Below are 19825 nucleotides of genomic sequence, written 5' to 3'. Positions count from 1 at the left end.
TATCTTCTCAGTAGTTAAGATGGAAACAAGTAGAACTTTCAAGCACCTTGAAAGACTTACTGGACTTCACTTATATTTTTAGAGATACAGTTTTAGAAATTGAAATATTTATGTCTTGACTGCCATGAATCAGTCACATGATTAATTTTCATACCACTGTTAAATTATATTTTTGAGAGATTGCAGATCATTTTTTGAATTTAGATTATGTAATTTCAACAAAATCTACTGTATTCTTAATTTAATTCTAAGTTTAAAATGCTAATATGAAACCATTTTATGGCATTTTGGGATGACAGTAGCTTTCTGTGTTTCTTTATGCTTGGAAATTTGAGGAGATAATTTGATTATTGTTATTTCTTTATTTTCCCCCATTTATGGAATAAGAATATCAGAAGAAAAATTAAAAACTGTAAATGTTGAACTACAACTTGCATTAGTAGACAGTCAAATGTTGTGTTATTTCATAGATTAAAATGAAATTCCTTGCATAAAATACTACAAATATATATGAACCAATACATGAATAGGTTACTATTTCTTTTCAGGTACTGCATGACATATTTAAATATAGTCCTATGTTTGCATAGAGTAAGTTTTACTGTTTTTGCATAAACTTATGAACTTATAAAATGTAATGGAAATGCTCTGGAGTTAAATTTTGTAGTCTTGACATAGTAATACTTTTGATGTTATAATTACTTGTAATTATGATGAAAATGTTGATGTGGTTTTACATGTAACCTGTGTATAACATGCTAATACAATTCAACTATCAACAATGCCACGTGTTAAATAGTCTGCATCTGTGGTAACCTGACAATCATCTCTAAGACATGTAACTAACCTTGGCACTGGAGAAACGTTCGCTCACTAAGGCAAGATGCTACCTGTACATTTTAGGGCACTATTTTGTTTCCATAACAACAAATCAATGCAGAAACAATTTTGGAGTTATCACTAGTGTCCTTCAGGAGGGTTCACAAATAATCATTCTTGTCCTCACAGCATTAATGTCACCTTGATAACTGAGGATTTTCAATAATATTCATTTAAAATTTCAAATTAAGTTCATATCTGAAAACATGTGCTAAGGTTCTAGACCCACAGCCATAATGTGTATTCAGACACAAGAAGTCATTTTGTGAGTTTGCTACTGTTGCTGAGGAAATTGAGTCCTGCTTGAGTTAGAGGATACTATTAATAATTAACCTCGTGGCTTAGCTTTTTCTCTGATTTCTACAGAGTTGAGTTTATAATAAACTTTATCCCAAATTTATTTCACCTGAGTCTCATTGCCTTAGTATATTCCTTAACATAGTTTCCATTATTTTTAAGTAATATGATAAACAAGCAAACCAAAATACAAAACTTTTAACAATCTATCAGAGACATTCTAGTGTTTGGTTTCTCATAATTCCAATTATTACATGACTCTTTCAGAGTTGCTTTAATTAATTCTGTAGTGGTCTTTCATTGCCAGCCATCACTAACCTTCCATACGTTAGGTCGGTAGCTTTTTATTTGAACATATCATTGTTTTTCAATTATAACCATCAATTGCATCATGTTCACCAGATATCGGTGTAATTCTTTCCACATAAAATTTTGTCTATTAAAGTATTAAATTTGCTGTCACACTTTTCGTTTAAGCATTCTGTGCTGTGTTCTGTTCAGCGTCAGTGTCTTTAGTTCTGATTTTTCAATTTTGTCCCTCTCCTTTTCCTTAACTTGTTAGTCTGATCCAACCTCTTCTACCTCATCTGATGATTATCAATATGTTATGGAAGCTAAACTACAAGAAATGATCTCCATACGTAGGAAGGTAGTCCTACTGGACTTTACTTTCTATTGCTAAATAGAATCCATCTAAGTTTTTCTTTTCTTTTATAAAAATTATGTTACTTTTATTTATTGATAATCGACCATCTGTGCAGTTCAGTGCTTCAGGAGCTTAAGATTGGACGATGGCAGGTTTGTTTTCAAACCATGCACAGTCTGCATGTTACATTTGGCTGATTTCATTGCTCATAAATAACTCCAATGTTTTGCTGATGCTTGGATGTAACAGGCCTTTGTAGCTGACACATTTCAAGCGATGCTGTTCAGCTGCCTGTTTAAACAAAGTTTCTTTTTTGAAAACTACATTTGCAGTTGGTAGTAGCTTGCTTTACATTTTATTTCAATTTATTCAGAGGAACAGTGTTAATCAAATCTTACATGTCAGGTACATTCTTCATATTTCTTAACAGGCTGAAGAGAGACATGGAAATATTGAAGAACGTATGAGACATCTAGAAGGTCAACTTGAAGAGAAAAATCAGGAACTCCAAAGAGTACGTATATTAAACCCCCCCCTCAATTATCTTTACAGATTTATTTTATACATGCAAAAAATGAACATCTTTCTTGATTATGGGTTATATTTTTTAAATGGTGTGAATATGCCCTATGCTTTTTAAAGAGAAAAAATTCTAGCAATTTAATCAAAATGAACGTAAAATTTTAAAACTAGAAAAATATAAAAACAAACCCAAATACTTTTTAAAATTATTTTAATGTCAAATTTATTTATGTATTTTTCTTGAATTTAAGGCTAGGCAAAGAGAAAAAATGAATGAGGAGCACAACAAAAGGTTATCCGATACTGTGGACAGACTTCTGACTGAATCCAATGAACGCTTACAGTTACACTTAAAGGAAAGAATGGCTGCTCTAGAAGAGAAGGTAAAATGACAGAAGAGTAGAGTCACATGAACATGCAGCCATGTTCTTATCACATTTGTTTTATCCTACTGTAATCATTATATTGGTCAAATGATTCATTGACTTTTCTTAATAAAAAAGACTGATATTTCTAGAAGTGAATAAACAGTATCTGTAAAAATGTGTAAGATCAATGTTAAATAAATATTCTTCATAGTATGTAAGTTCTGCATACTAACATGATCATATGAGACAAATGTATTAAAACATGCTGCATTTTTCTGATAAAAATATTTCATTTATCTTTTGCCTGGCATTCAAAAAAGAAAAAATAATGTTGGGGTATATGTGGAGGCTTGTTTTGAACTATTCAAATGTTTTAGGTAACAATCTATTAATGGTCTAAAAGCCAAAATGTGATTAAGTTTATATCACCAGTAATGTCAATTTCACTACATAATTTAGGCATTCAACAATTTTAGCTTCATTGTTTTTAAGAAATGTTTCTGTACTGTCTGCAGTTTCGTTCACAATTACCTATGTCTCATTGACAGTCAGCAGCTACCAAACCAGCAAGTTATGTGAACTGGTTGCCAATTCCAGTGTATAAACGAAGAGAAGGGCTAAAATCTAGGTGCACAAATCATTTTGGAAATTTAGAGTGAATGCCAGTCACTACTTAAGTTAGACATTTTTCCCTCCCCCATCCAATAAACCAGCATAGGAAGAATGTTTCAATAAAATGTTAAAGTATTTTGATTGATTTACCATTAAGAAGTCATAAAGCATGACTTCTTCCCATTCAACTCCAAATGCATGGCCACTATGCAACTCACTATACTCATAGTTTAATTTTACTCTGGAAACATAGCATTGTTTCAAAATTATGCTTTGTGGTACTGTAAGAAAATTATAAAATTTTTACAATGATAATACTTTTATAGCAAGGATTTTTAAAATTACTTATGCTGCAACTTGTTTTCCCATGTCATGATGTATAACATTAGTTTTTCTTAATTGCTAAGATTTTATTTTTATTTCCCTGAAAATTTAATTATCATAGAAATTGCTAATTCTGTATTTGAAATAGAAGTCCAAAAATTAAACTTTAAAAAAATATGATCTTACCATTTCTTCTTGTGTCGGATAATAGTAATCAGTTCATCTGAATTCTTTACCAATCACACCTCTAGCTAATATTAACCTTGTAACCCACTCTTTCTTATTTGAAAGTAACCTAATTATTTCAAATTTTTAGGCTGAGAAGAGGAAAATAAAAAATATAAAGATAATATTGAGTCCATTTGTCAATTCAAATGTTACAAAATAACAGTATCATATTTAAATTATGTATTTCTCAAAATGTTAAAGTGTCATATTTCCAGATTCAATTGAAACTTGTTTGCTATTAAAACCAATAAATAGATGCATCAAGGAAGAAATCAATAAAGATCTGGAGTGATAAAATAATAATGTTCATATTTTATTATTTTCTGTTTAATTTATTAATTATTTCTGTTTTTCTTCTCTTCTGTAGAATGTTTTAATTCAAGAATCAGAAACTTTCAGAAAAAATCTGGAAGAATCTTTACATGATAAGGTATTATGAAAACTCACATTTTACACATTTTTCTATTTTACATGGTAAATATTTTGTAAAATAAATTTGATTAAAATAATTTTAAGATGTTTTCTTTTTAAAACAATTTTAACTTTATGTTATATATACAAAAGTGCACATATATACACAAAAATCAACACTCTGGAAACCCCATTCTTGTTGACATATACACTATTCTTATACTAAAGGGTAATCTCTGTCTTGACTTCTTACAGAAAAAAATTGGTTTTGACTTGTTTGTGCTTTATATAAATGAAATTAAAAATGTATGCACTAATTTGTGTCTAGTTTGAAATATCATTTTAGCAAAAAAATTATTAAATGCCTATTATGCATAAAAATTGTGTTAAGTTATATATTTTCAAACATGATCCTAGTTCCAAAGTAGCTGAAAAATCTAAGTGAAGAGAAAGAACACACCTTTGACAAAGCAATGAGTGCAGATTAGCAGGTTCCAAGTGTCAAATAAGTGAAATAGACAATGAGAACTACAGATAAAAGAGATCACCAGATGTTACTGCTGTAGAGAAGTCTTCAGGGTGGTGGGACTTAACTAAAACTCGAAGGAAAGGTAAGACTGTGTTGCAAGTCTTAAATACAGTACATGTAGCATGATTGCAGGTGCTTGGGAGGGTGTGAGAAGTGAATTTGATATATTAAATATTAATAAGCATAATTATTTGGCTGCAATCAATTACTTCTGTTGTGGAATATGTGGTAAAAGACACAAATCAAGACTAGATTATAAAATTTAAAAATTGTGATTGTTAATATATCTGTGTTTTCCTTTATTAGCTTGTAAGATGCTTGTTAGCAATTTTGTCTTCATTTCATTTTGTTTGGCATAGGCAAATGAAATTGTTTAAAACTACTAACTTATGAAGTGCTCTATAAATTTGTGTTGAACAAACAATGGAATAAATAGAAAGAGAGAAGGGAGAGAAATGGAGGGAATTAAGGAAAAAAGAAAGAAGGAAGTAGGGATGGAGGGAGGGAGGGAGGAAGGACAAAAGTGTGGCATATGGAAGGTATTTGAAATGATAAGAAAACAAAGATAAGAAGGAACAATTATACATTTAACCCTATTGAATGTGATATATTATGATGTTAATTTCAAAAATAAATATTTGGTCCCACAGTCAGTGTGTACAAAATATCCCAGAGGGTAAATCTGCTAGAGAAATATAATATGGTGCTTAGAAGATGGCATCAAATTCTCTTTGAAGTAGTTCAGAATGTCTTCATGGGGGAGAGGATATTTCTTCAGGCTCTCAAAGATAGATGTGTTCTTCAATATAGAGACAAAGGGCATAGGACAGAACCAATGCCATAGCACAGAGAAAACAAAGATGGTTGATTTATTGTATCAGAAGTTTGCTTGAGACTGGTACGTGTGTAAAGCACTGTTTGACCAGATTTGAGTTTTGGACTTGATCCTGTTACGCAATGTTATGTTATACAAAACTCTGTGTGCTCCTGGCAAGATCCCCAGAACCCACTCCCCCGCCACCTACCCACCCAAGCCTTGTAGCATCAACAATCTACCTAACCACCAGCAGTACTAATCATTCCACGCTTCACACCCTCGTTCATGTGAGTTGCCAGAGGAAGCAGATCTCCAGTCATACTTCATTTCTGAATATTATCTCATACAGCTAAACATATTTCCAAATCTAACCATATTTCCTATAACTCCTCAAATTTCCACTCACTTATCTATAATGCATTATCTATCAACAAAATCCCCCATATACTCAGCTTTTTCTCTATTTCTGTTGATCATCTTGATCTCTATAATTTGAAGTTTCTAGGCCTGTCCTTGGGTTTTTCTCTATATTTAGTTTCTGGTGAACTCATCTAATCTCATGGACTTAGATAACATCTATAAATAGAGCACTTCTAAATTTAGGTATCCTACTGGGTTCTCTACTCTGAGGTAGTACGTGTATTCAAGAGCCAACCTACTATCTCTATTTGGACACATAGCCATCTCAGACTTATCAGATCAGTCCCACCAAAACACCACCACCACCTAACCTGACCACCATGGCCCTCAGTCTTCTCAGTAAATCACAGCTTCTTTCTCTTCCTCAGGTGAAAAGCCTTGGAGTTATTCTTAACCTCTCTCTTGTCACATACTCCACATTCAGTCCAACAGCAATTTCTGTTAGTTATGTCTTCAAAATATGACTGAATTCTAACCATTCTCTCCCTAACACCATCATTGTCCAAGTTGTAATTCTCTTGCCTATGTTTTGAAAGAACACTAATAATTTTACTCTTTCCCTTCTTTTCAATCCCATTCAACAGTTCATTTCACAGCCATCAGAATAGTCACGCCACTTCTCTGCTCACAAATCCTCTAATCATTTCCTGTCTTACCCAGAGTAAAAGCCAAAGGCTTAACAGTGTTTTATAAGGCCTTTCAGAACTACCCTTCTCAAACCCTGAAATCATACTTCTCTAAATCCATCCTTTATCTGCCTTTGTGGTTAACCTCCCCAACCCAGCCTTGAGGGCCTCTGTGCCCTCTAGCTCACTAATTATACTCCTCTCACTAAGGGGCATTTGCACTGCGTTTCCTTCTATCTGCCATGCTTTTTTCTAGATATTCTAATTTTTGTAACTTCCTGTTTCTCTTCAGTCTTTACTCAAATATGACTTTATTGAAGAGCCCTTTTATGATTCTCCTATTTTCTCCTTCCTACCAACATCCTTAAGGCAGTATTTGTTTACTGTATTTTCTACCAAATTGTAAATTACATGACAGCAGAAAATTTTTGAGTTTATTACTGTGTTTTTGGTATCTAGCACACAAGAGATGCTTAATGCTTATTTGTAGAAATAATGAATGAATTAATAAATACAGTAAGAAACTGTTGGATATTTTTAAGCAAAGGGTTTACCTGATCATACATTTTTTTAAAAATGATACATCTAATGAAAGAATATGTGTGGAAAATTTTGAAGGGTGCATCACCTCTCTGGAAGCTGGTAAAATAATTCAGGGAAGAGGTAAAATGGATGTAGAGTAGGATGGTTGTAGTAAAAATCAAAAAGGGCAGATGAGAGACGTGTTGCAAAGACCACGTTGACAAAAAAAAAAAGTGTGGGGAATAAAGAAGTATGAGACAAGTAATATGCCAAGCACAGGCCACTGGGAGAGGAAAAAACAGGAATGGGAGAGAAGGGGGTAAGAAGGGGAAAGGTCTAGTCAAAGAACATGTATTAATGACTCATGGACAACGGGGTGGGGATTGACTGTGGAAGAAGGGGTGGGCATGGTATGAGGAAGCAATGGGAAAAAAAGTGGGACAACTGTAAAAGAAAAAAAAATAAATCCACAAGGGCACAGTTAAACATTTATAATATTATAAAAATTATAATTATGAAAGCAAAATGAAGTGCTTCCATGAGCATTTAAAGGCTGTAAGATAACACTTATCTTCGTAAATTTATAGACTGAAATTAAAAATGCCAATCTGAAAAAACTTTGTCATACAAATAATTATACCAATATGAAACTAATAATTTTAACTCATATTAGATGATATTTTTCCTCATCCTTTTAATTCAGTTTTCTTTCTCCTTCACCCGTGTGTTTTTCAATCCTTATAACATAGCAGAAATCCTTCACTTACTGCATAAGTAAGACCTTTTCTTTATTTTTTTAAACTGGCTATGATTTCTACTCTGCATATCTAAGTGACATAGAGATAGTTAGTTATGACCTTACTATCTCCATGTTTTTGCAAAAATTTAGGATTAATAATTCCAAGGAATGCAGACAGATTTTAATTGACTTCTGCTGTTCACATTTTCATTACAAGGGGGAAAATCAGGCATGCTTTACTCTTATGACTAATAACCTTTAAAATCATATCCATCAGTTTTTCTTTTTTACAAAGCCACCAAACTTGGTGGTTTGGTTTATCATAATTGAGTTTTAGTATTATTGTTATTTGCATGTCATTTGAGTAACACTTCTTTGATTTTTAGGAAAGATTAGCAGAAGAAATTGAAAAGCTGAGATCTGAACTTGACCAATTGAAAATGAGAACTGGCTCTTTAATTGAACCCACAATATCAAGGTAACATTAAATTAAAAACTTATCTGCAGTTGACCAATAATCAATATGAATTTCCTTATAGTTAATATCTCCTCAAATAAAATAAACAAGTACCTCCTATTGCTCAGCTATCAATGTCCTATTTTGACTTCTTCCAATTTAGTTTCTACACTCAAAAATTGTTCTCTAATTTAGAAATCCTTTCTGCAGATATGCAATAAAAATAGATATTACTACCTTTCATATCTTGCATTTAATTATATAGAAAAAATATATAAGAGAATCTTAAATGAAGAAATAGAACTGCGATTAAGGAGATGACATCTCATTCCAGGAAGAAATATCAGCCCTTTTCTCTACATACAGAAATGTTTTCAATGCTTATTGTTACTGAAGAAATCTCATTGATTATGAACATTCATATTTAAAGAGCATATTTTGGTAAAGTAATTTCAAATAAAGAGGTAAAGAGAAATTATACTTATTTAAAAAATTCAAATAAAATTAGCCACACTCATCTACTTTGACTGAATACCTTATCTTAAAAGAAAGAAGCAATAAGACCATTGTTTCTCTTTTGATAAAATAAGTCACATATTATTTTTTTTCCTTTTCGAGCCCTTATTCATATTTAAAAAGAAACCCTAGAAGGACTCACACCCTTGATCATTTATTTATTAAGCAATACAATGATATTAGCTATTTGAAACTTACAGCGACCACAGATTTCTAGAAGTTTATTTTCCATGGTCTTATGCTTATGTTTAGACTATTATCTCCACAAGAGATGGAATTTTATCTCTTTAATTATATAATCTCAGCACCTTAAAAAAACCTAGTATGTAGTGTGCTCTCAATAGATATTGATGAATGAATGAGTATCTGGTAAAGCATTTTTCAGATGCTGAGATAAAAAAAATCCAAATTAAAAAAGAATTCTAAAGGAGCTTATACTTTTCAGTATAAGTATTGATAAAGCATTCAGTATTTTGAGTATTTCTCTCTTCAGCTGAGTATAAAAAACATATTTCTGCAGGCATAAACACATTAAAAAATTTTAATAGGTAGGTCTTTAATTTAGAAAATCATGCTTATTTTTAACAAATTTTTATTCTGACGTATATCTAACTGAAATTATTAATTCAGTTTCATGTGTTCACATGGTGATGATGATGATGATGATGGAGGAGAAGGAGAAAAGAGCTAATAAAACATTAAAGGAGTGAATACATAGATTGAGAATTATTACATTAACAAATTAAAGATATTTTAATAGGACCAAATGGCCATTTTGTTGTCTTTTTGACCTTCAGTCTCAGAATTGCAGAGTTCTAGACATGTTGTCATCATGGGCCACCTCAGTGTGACATGTATCCACAATAATAGGACTACATACAGGACAATTTTTCTCTGCTGCAGCAGACTATAGTAGAGACAACACTACACCAAGCATAATATGGCTGACATTCCTAGGTCTCAGGCATACAAGTACTAGCTGTTTGATCTTGGCAAGCCCATTTTTATAATAGGGTTCTAATTTTGTATATATTTTACATGAGTTATATTTAAAATACTATTTTTCTGAGGATCTCATATGCTTATTTTGTAGATAAAATGAAAAGAGTAACAAATTATTTATAAAATACTATTTCTTTCTGGCTATCTCACAAGCTTACTTTGCAGATAAAATGAGAAGTAAGCAAAGGGGTTTTGTAAACAGTAAATCATATCACAAGTATAATGTATTGTAGAAATTATCAAGATAGCTAAACTGATGGAATTCATAGAAAGTTACAGGGTAACTGAATATTTATTAAGTGGCAATTATTTGTTTAACACCCATGCTTGTGAGTGGAAATAATTAAGAAACAAAGAAAACAGATGGTGCATGAGTACTTCATCAACTTGTGTTTGATCATCCAGTTGAGGAAGCAGGCAGAGATGAGCTAAAGTTGGTGATTATTAGTAATGAATATCCTCTACCAGCATCTCATCTGAGAAGAAAGTAAAATAAGTTTCAGAGTGGCTGGAAATGGCCTGATTTGACTGAACTCTGAAGAAATGGTAGGATGTGAATAATTAGAAAGGATGATGAAGGGCATTCCAGAAGCAGAGGGATGGATGACAGGTTTACTCTAAGAAAATTTATACTTGATTTATCTATCGAACTTCTCTTCGATATTTGAGATTATGTGCAAGAGTCACAGGAGATTCAGGAGGGAAAACTGTTGTATGTGATGGTTCCTTATCTAGATGAACTGGAGACTGTGGATAAACTTGTAATTTACACTTCCTAGTACATCTAAAAACAATGTACACCAAAATGATTAAAACTTTAAATATACATAAATATTGCCTTTGGTTTCTCTTGTTAGAGAACTAGCTCACAGGATTGAATAAAAGGAAAGAAGTGAGCAATAACTTTTAGGTGAAGTGTAAGTAATGGGCTCTTCAATGACTGCTGTTGTCTCAGGTCTTGTTATTTCAATATCAATTAAGTACTTTCTACTTGCCAGACGTTGTGGCACTGGAGGTACAGCAGTGATGGTGATGAAGAGGACATGTTCCAGATGGAAAATAGGGAAATAATAGTTTGAGAACTGTTTTACTGGAAGGAATATGAGAAACTAGAATAGTATTATATATGGCAATGGGACTTTTCAACTGAGACTTTAAGAATGCTAACCATGTAAATGTGTGAAGAGACTGTTATAAAGGCTCAGAAGTGAAAAAGTGTGAGTTATTGACGGATGAAAGTCAGTACAGCTAAATGGAGAAGTACAGAGAGTAGCTAGAAGTGAACATGGAAGTAGGAAGGGCCCAAACTATAAAGAGCCTTTAAGGGCACTGCAGATCTTTAGGGAGGTTGTCTTTGGGACCAGATCTGTGTTGTTGTTTTTTTTTCTTCGTGTATTTATAAATGACCTAGAGTTGAGTGCTGAAACAAGAAAACACTAGTCCTAGGATGATAAGTTATAATTTTAGAAAACCCACTCTGATGCCCAAAGAGACATTACCCTAAGTAGCCACAGACAAAATGAGCCTAGAATGTTCTAAGCAAGATAGTTTGAAATGTATTTTAATCAATTTTATTAGTTCATTATCTTACCAGATATTTATTAAGTGCTTAATATATGCTTAGCAATAACTTCTTGAGCATATAATGGAGATGAAAATATATTTGTCTTCATGAAACTTATACCCTCTGCCAAATAGTTAAAGACTAAGATTTGTACCATTTACAACCATGGCCTTGTTGATTAGTTTTCATATATGATTAAGCCACAATTAAAAAACAAAGTTTGCTTGATTAAGTCTCATGTTCACTGCTCTAAAAAACAGTCACTGTCATCACTCTTGGGGATGATCCCTTAGTTCATTTTCTTTAATGTTCTATTTGGCAAAACAAGGACCTACATCAGTTAGATCAGTATCTTCCACTGGAGCAAACACTGATTTTACCTAATCTCTTTTATTTCATCTTGCCAAATATTTGGAAATGCTTTGTTTGCAAAGGGAACTATGGGTGAGTACATAGATCAGTGGGAGCCCCAGATTCAAGAGTAAACACAGCTTTAAGTATGTTTGCTACTGATAATAAGTAATTTTGTAGAACAGCGTATTGCCACAGATATCATTATTATTGTAGTAATAAACTGAATTTGCTGTAAATCTCTACATAAATAATATTCCTGAAGAAAACTTTATTGCACTTTAATTTCAGTGTACTTTATTACCATACTTATTGAAAAACATTGTGACAACATTTTGCAATTGGAATGTTCTGATGGTTTTATCTCTAAGCAGATGTCAAAATTAGATGTGCTTATCAAAATATATTTTTAATTTTTAAAATCAATATCTTCTTAAAAGCTTAGAAATTATTTTGGCCCTGGCCAGGTTGCTCTGTTGGTTGCAGCATTGTCTCGTACACCACAAGGTGGACTGATCCCTGATCAGGCCACATACCTAGGTTGCAAGGGATCATGGGGTGGAGGGCAACTGATTGATGTTTCTCTTTCACATTGATGTCTCTCTCTCCCTCTTTCTTCCTCCACCCTCCCCCCTCTCTAAAATCAATAAATATATCCTCAGGTGAGGATTTAAAAATTATTTTGGTGGTATATTCTATTTTATTAAAAATAACTTTATTAACCTTAGGTCAATCTGCTTTTAAGCATTTTATTAATTTTTCTAAATTAAAAAATAGAATGTTGAAAAAAAGAAAATTCTGGGACTCCAGAATTTTACACATTTTTTGTTAGAATAATAAGTATAGTTAAAACAAATACAGTGACAAACAGCATATATTGGGGTATCCACTGAACAGCTCAAACTAAGTATAAGGGATAGAATTTAAGCCTCTGGATCTTGGTTGTCAATCTTAAAATGTTGTGTTGTACTACCACATTTGAAAATAATAATTAGTGAACAAAAAGGCTTTTTATATCCTAAAAAGAACATGCTTCAAACCTTCAGGAAAGAATCTGAGAATGAAATTTCTGACATAAGCTTCCTAAGGGACCTCAAAGAGTCACGACAATTCATCAGTTTTCTTTCTTGAAGTTTATTTCCTTGAGGGCTTATGTTTTATTGCCAATTAAGAAGTAGATGGTGATTTGCAGGTGAGTTTAATTTTAGAGATTGGCTATATTTCATATTTTCCTTTCTTCCAGGACCCATCTGGAGACCTCTGCTGAGTTGCGCTATTCCGTTGGCTCCCTCGTGGACAGCCAGCCTGACTACAGAACCACTAAAGTAATCAGAAGACCGAGGAGAGGTCGCATGGGTGTGCGAAGAGATGAGCCCAAGGTTAAACTTTTTATTTCAAGTCTCTGATGGCTTTAAGTAAATATAATATTACTTTTTGGATAGAATGTTATGAATAATATTGAAAAGATTCAAAATGCTAACATTCTTATTAGTTCCAAGTGTGAAGTATGACATATTTTAAAAACTACGACTAACGTAAAACCCCTACTACATGCCAGGCATTCAACTAAGTATTTCCTGTGTATTTATCTACATAATCTTATGAACTGGGTACTATTTTATACTATTATAATTACAGATATGAAAATATTAAACCTCAGAAATTGTAAATGTTCGACTACACCAGCAGTCCCCAACCTTTTCTGGCACCATAAACCAGTTTTGTGGAAGAAGGGGGAGCGGGGGGGCCCAGAGCTCAGGAGGTGATGAGCTTGGAGCTTTGCTCACCCAGCTGTGGAAGCGGGGTGGGGCGGAGGCAGAGCTCAGGTGAGCTTCACTCCCCCACTGTGGATGGGGAGGTGAGACAGGTGGCAGAGTTCAGGTGAGCTTTGCTTGTGGCTCATTTCCTAACAGGCTGCAGACCAGTACCCTGAACACACATCCTTCAAAGTAATTCAATCAAAATATCAGTCCATGTTTTTGTGGTTTCAAATTCAATGCTTTTATACATTATGATATAATACCAAACAAATGTACTTTTGTTTTATTTGGTCACCTAAGCAATGGCATTCATACTGTTAATTTAAATTAATTAAATATTTTAATTATAATTACTGTTTTAAAAACATTTTGAGGAAAATGTCCATAAATGATTAAAGGAGTTTGTAGAGAACTGTCTATGATCAGCTGTAGTACCAACCTTTCATTCACTCAGTAACTTAACATTTGTAAACTATGCCTGTTCAGCAAGTATATAGTTGCATTTTATAGAGAATATAGTGCCCTTGCGCCCTAAGTATAGTTTGTTCTTCCCAACCAGTCTTTTTTTTTAATATGCTTTATTGATTATGCAGTTACAGTTGTCCCAATTTTCTTTTCCCTTTATTCCCCTCCACCCAGTGACGCCCTCCCTCCAGTTGTCCCCCCCCTTAGTCCATGCCCATTAGTTGTGCATATAGTTCTTCTCAACATCTTTCTATCTACTCCCTCCTACTATGCTTCTTAATTCCTGTACCATCTCCCTCACTTACTCCCCTTCCCCCTCCCTGCTGACCTCCCCCCATAATGTTCCCCATACCTATAATTCTTTTCACACTCTCGTTACCTACTTAGTTTGCCTTTGTTTCGGTCCCCTAGCTTCTGTTGTTGGTTGTTGTGATACAGTTGTCATTTCAATGTTCATAGTTTGATCCTCTTTCTCCTAAACAAGTTCCTTTAACATTTCATATAACAGTGGTTTGGATCTGATGAACTCCTTGAGTTCTACTTTGTCCTGGAAGCACTTTCTCTGCCCTTCTATTCTGAATGACAGCTTCACAGGATAGAGTAATCATGGTTGTAGGTTTTTGCTTTGCATTACTTTGAATATTTCTTGCCAGTCCCTTCTTGCCTGCAGAGTTTCTTTTGAGAAATCAGCTGACAGTCTTATTGGGACCCCTTTGTATGTAATTTCCTTCTTCTCTCTTGCTGCTTTTAAAGTTCACTCCTTATCCTTAATTTCTGACATTTTGATTATAATGTGTCTTGGAGTGGTTTTCCCTGGGTCCAGTTGTTTTGGAGCTCTCTGTGCTTCCTGGACCTGTAAGTCTATTTCCTTCCCTAAGTTCAGGAAGTTCTGCTTCATTATTTCTTCACATAATTTTTCCATTTCTAGTTCTTCTTCTTCACCTTCTGGCAGCCTTTCGATTCAGATGTTGGCCCGCTTCTAGCTGTTTGATAAGTTTCTGAGCGTCTCCTCATTTTCCTCACTTCTCGTTTCCTCTTTCTGCACTGGTTGACTGTTTGTTCCTTCCTTCCGATTTGTTGATTTGATCCCTGGTTTTCTTTCCCTCACCACTAGTTTCATATGTATTTTTGTTCATTTCAGCAGGACTGGCCTTCATTCCTTTCCCGTCTTGTTTAAGATCTTTTGTTAGGTCTGTAAGCACTTTGATAAGCAAAGCTCTGAACTGTGCCTCAGAAAGATTTCCTATCTGCTGCTTCATTAGATTAGAAATTTGCTGTCTGGTCACTGGGATCTCTATCATGATCTGTGCCATCCTGAACAGTTTTGTGTTTACCTTTGCTTCCTGGGCAAGGCTGTCACACCTCTTATGCTATAGGGGGGGGGGGCAGAGCCCTGTGCACTCCTCACAACTGGGATTTTTCTGTGGGAGTGGGGTCCAAGATGGATTTCTGCTGTTCAATCTCTGCTGAGAGACTGGGAGCCTCCTTCTCCATCCCCACCCCCACCGGGCCTCACAAGCCAAGGCAATGGGGGTCTGTATTCCCCGGCTTTGGAATCGCAAGCTGACGGGTCTGGTCTGCAGCCGGGGGTGTTCCCCAAGCGCTTCTCACCTCCCCTTAAATATGGGTGTCTATGCTTACCACTGTCCTGCCACCATCAGTGCTGCCACCGCAGACAGCACAGCTTGACCTCTCCTCCCTGGCTTCGCCCCTCCTACCTGTCCAGATGAGCACCACTTCTTTATAACTTCATACATTGGACTTCCATTTATTTTCTGGAACTTCTGGTTATTGCTGGTTTTGCGGTAGTTATGGAGGGAGACAGAGCGTGTTAGTCTAGGTCTCCGTCTTGGCCAGAAGTCCCCAACCACTCTTATGTGTCCAAAATACTACATAACCAACTTGCCATATATAAACCCTTTGTTTTCTTTCTTTTTAACACTTTAATGCTTAATTGGCACCTGTGTGTCATGTACAAATTAATCAATATCTGTTGAATGGATAAATGAAAAAATTAATAAATTAAGTTTCTCTCAGTTCTTTTTTCATTTTTATATGAAAAATAAATTAGTACTACTTGGTATCAAAACAATTTGTAACACAAAAGCTAATTCAGGTTTTCAAATCTTAAATAATACTCAAGTAATCTTATATTGCCCCCCCAAATTATTTTACATCATCACAAAAATGGAAAACAATTTTTTTAAATAGCAGAAAACTCTGGGACCTCCCTTTCACTCCCAAATCTCTTATACCTTGAGATTACAACTTGAAAAACACTGGTCTGTTGGTTACTCAAGACTTTCATTAACATAAGTATTTATAAAACATGGCCATGTAGAGACTTCCAATCAAGATGGAGGTACAGGTAGACAAGCTTTGCCTCCTTGCAGAACCATAGAAAGAGTTACAACAGGACCTCAAAACAAATAACACCCAGAACTATCAGAAATCGAGTTGTATGGAAGTTTGAAAACCAAAGATTTAAAGAAGCCACATTCATTCAGACAGATATTGAGGGCGGAGTCACGGAAATGGGCAGAGATGGGCAGAGATGCGGTGTGGCACAGAGAACCAGAGGCTGTGGTGGTGGAATGGACAGTCTCACATTCATATGTGATGGATACAAATTGGGAGAGATACGTTGGGGGCAAGCAATTCCAGCCCAAGGTCAGAACACGCAGTCCAGGGTTCCATCACCAGGAACATAAACGTCAACTACCTCTGGCTGTAAAGACCAGTGTGGTTTGGGTTGGTGGGTGAAACTGCTGGATTATTGCTGCTTAAAGGGCCCACATGGACTTAAAATGTATGCAAGTGCACCCACTCTGGGTTTCACCACCAGGACAGCACCTGGATGGATTCCAGTTGCATACAGAAAGAAGGTGAGGTGACTGGAAATGGGCAAGTGCCAGGCAAACCTGTAGAAGTTAGGCAGCAGCATTGTCCCTTATCTGAGCCCTCCCCTACACAGAGCCACAGAGCTGTGAAGCTGGTTGTCTTGACCTGACAAATACCTAAGGCTCTGCCCCATAAAACTTAACAGGTGCACTAAGACAGGGAGTAAAAGCAGTTCTACCTAATACACAGCAACAAACACAGGGAGGCTGCCAAACTGAAGTGGCAAAGAAATATGGCCAAAGTAAAGAAACCCCCAAAAAGGACTAACCAAAATGGAGACAGCCAACCTATCAGATCAAAAGTTCAAAATGCTGGTGATCAGGACGCTCAGAGAATTCATGACTATGGCGACAACATAAAGGAATAAATGAAGACTACACTAAGTGAAATAAAGAAAAATCCACAGGGAACCAACAGTGAAGAGGAGGAAGCCAGGATTCAAATCAATTATCTGGACATAAGAAAAATAAACATTCAACCAGAACAGAAGGAAGAAACAAGAATTCAAAAATATGAGGAGAGGCTTAGGAACCTCTGGGATAACTTTAAACATACTGACAGCCAAATCATAGGTGTGCCAGAAGGAAAAGAGGAAGAGCAAAAAAATGGAAAACTTATTTGAAAACAAAATGAAAGAAAACGTCCCTAATTTGGTAAAAGAAATAGACATACAAACCCAGGAAGCACAGAGAGTCTCAAACAGGTTGTCCCCAAGGAGGACCACACCAAGACGCATCATAATTAAAATGCCAAAGGCTAAAGATAAAGAGAGAATCTTAAAAGCAGCAAGAGAAAAGCAGAAAGTTACCTGTAAAGGAATTCCCATAAGACTATCAGCTTATTTCTCAAAATAAACTTTGCAGGCAAGAAGAGACTAGCAAGGAGTATTCAATGTGATGGAAAGCAAGGACCTACAACCAAGACTACTCTATCCATCAAAGTTATCATTTAGAATGGAAGGGCAGGTGAGATGCTTCCCAGACAAGGTAAAGCTTAAGGAGTTCATCATCACCATGCCATTATTATATGAAATATTAAAGGGACTTATTTAAGAAAAAGAAGATCAAAACTATGAACATTAAAATGACAACAAACTCACAACTATCAACAAATGAATCTAAAAAAACAAAAACAGATTAAGCAAACAACCAGAACAGGAACAGAACCATAGATTATGGAGATCATTTGGAGGATTATCAGCTGGGAGGGGGACGGGGGAGAGAATGGGGAAAAGGTGCAGGGATTAAGAAGCATAATTGGTAGGAGCAAAATAAACAGGGGGATGTTAATAGTATTGGAAATGGAGAAGCCAAAGAATTTACAAGATCCATAGGCATGAACTAAGAGGGGGATTGCTGGGGAGAAGGGTGCACCAGGCAGAGGGGTACAAAGGGGGAAAAATTGGGACAGCTGTAATAGCATAATCAATAAAATATACTTTAAAAAATATAGCTATGTAAATTAGAATGCCTTGGGCTTAAAAATTCAATCAGACATTTAAGTGATCTGAGCAGTGGAAATGGAATTAAATAATTTTGAAATAATTTAAAATAATATTTAGTTTATGTAAATGACTGTTGGGGAGATAATTCTTGTATAATTTGTTGTGTGATAATATTTGTAGCCCCAGTCTGTAATGCAAACTGTAGATAAGACTAATTAGTTAGTATAGTAAATGGGAATGCTTGAGTACAAGTCAATAGAAAGGGTTAATTTGTAAACAAGGAGAAATGTTGCAAATGCTTTAAAATAATTGTTATCTTGATTTGGGGTTGAGCTAAAAACCAGGGAGTTTATAATTTATTATTCTTATTTCTATTAAAATCTTGATATTTATGCTGACAATCCCTCCATAATATAAAATGCCAAGGAACTAATTTATTGAACCAATATATTAAAATGTTAATAATCAGTTCAGCTTTTGTCAAGTAATCTATAAAAACTTATGTGCTTTTTTATTGCATTTTAGAATATTGCTTTGAAAATAAACAATGTGATAGATGATATAATTGTTCATTTACCATTCAGGTAAAATCTCTTGGGGATCATGAGTGGAACAGAACTCAACAAATCGGTGTGCTAAGCAGCCACCCTTTCGAAAGTGACACAGAAATATCTGATATTGATGACGATGACAGAGAAACAATTTTTAGCTCAATGGATCTCCTCTCTCCAAGTGGTCATTCTGATGCCCAAACTCTAGCTATGATGCTTCAGGAACAGCTGGATGCCATCAACAAAGAAATCAGGTGAGTTCAACTATTACTAATGGTTTCAAGATATTAGAAGACCTTGATACTAAAATTGAATCATCAAATCAAAAGCATTGTCATCACCTAGGAGGGTGTTGGAACTGAAGAATTTCATACCTCACCCCACATCTACTGATTCAGAATGTGCATTTTCACAAAATTCCATGGATATCTGTATATATCCTGTATGAAATTAAGATAGTCTTTGTAAGGAACATACACAAAACATACAATAGCGATATGAGGGGAATATAAAAGAATGGGGTAAACATAAAATATTCTCCAATGAATTTTAAAGCACTTTTTAAATTAAAATTTACTGCTTAAATGGCATTTGTGGTGACAACATACATTCTTAAAGTACATTTAACACTGCAATAAAGGTACTAACTAGCATGCAAATTAATGTGCAGACATGTCCTTAAAAGTGTTTAGACATCAGAGTAAAATTAAACTATGACTGAATTATGAAAAACAGAACTATCACCACACAGTATCTAGATAATAGATGGTTCCAAAGGAGCAAATAACATTATGGAATAGAATTTGTGCAACTTAATCTTTTAAATATTGAGAAAGGTTGTCACTATGATAACTTAAATTTTAATTTATGTATT

General features: G+C 34.5%; 1 protein-coding gene across 1 annotated transcript in view; it reads left to right on the top strand.

Annotated features, from left to right (window-relative positions):
• Positions 1-19825, top strand: part of PPFIA2 (PPFI scaffold protein A2) — a 449044-nt gene that overhangs the window by 336526 nt on the left and 92693 nt on the right. The window contains exons 10-16 of the mRNA XM_090273671.1: positions 1739-1825; positions 2253-2336; positions 2596-2727; positions 4244-4306; positions 8327-8418; positions 13074-13209; positions 18985-19205. Coding sequence (XP_090129797.1) covers positions 1739-1825; positions 2253-2336; positions 2596-2727; positions 4244-4306; positions 8327-8418; positions 13074-13209; positions 18985-19205 — 815 coding nt within the window. The remainder of the gene's footprint in view (positions 1-1738; positions 1826-2252; positions 2337-2595; positions 2728-4243; positions 4307-8326; positions 8419-13073; positions 13210-18984; positions 19206-19825) is intronic.

Source organism: Furipterus horrens, unplaced genomic scaffold, assembly GCF_987537825.1.
Source record: "Furipterus horrens unplaced genomic scaffold, mFurHor1.1.pri manual_scaffold_4, whole genome shotgun sequence".
Classification (NCBI taxonomy): domain Eukaryota; kingdom Metazoa; phylum Chordata; class Mammalia; order Chiroptera; family Furipteridae; genus Furipterus; species Furipterus horrens.
Note: the sequence above shows the minus strand (reverse complement) of the source record. Positions and strands in the feature narration are given on the sequence as shown.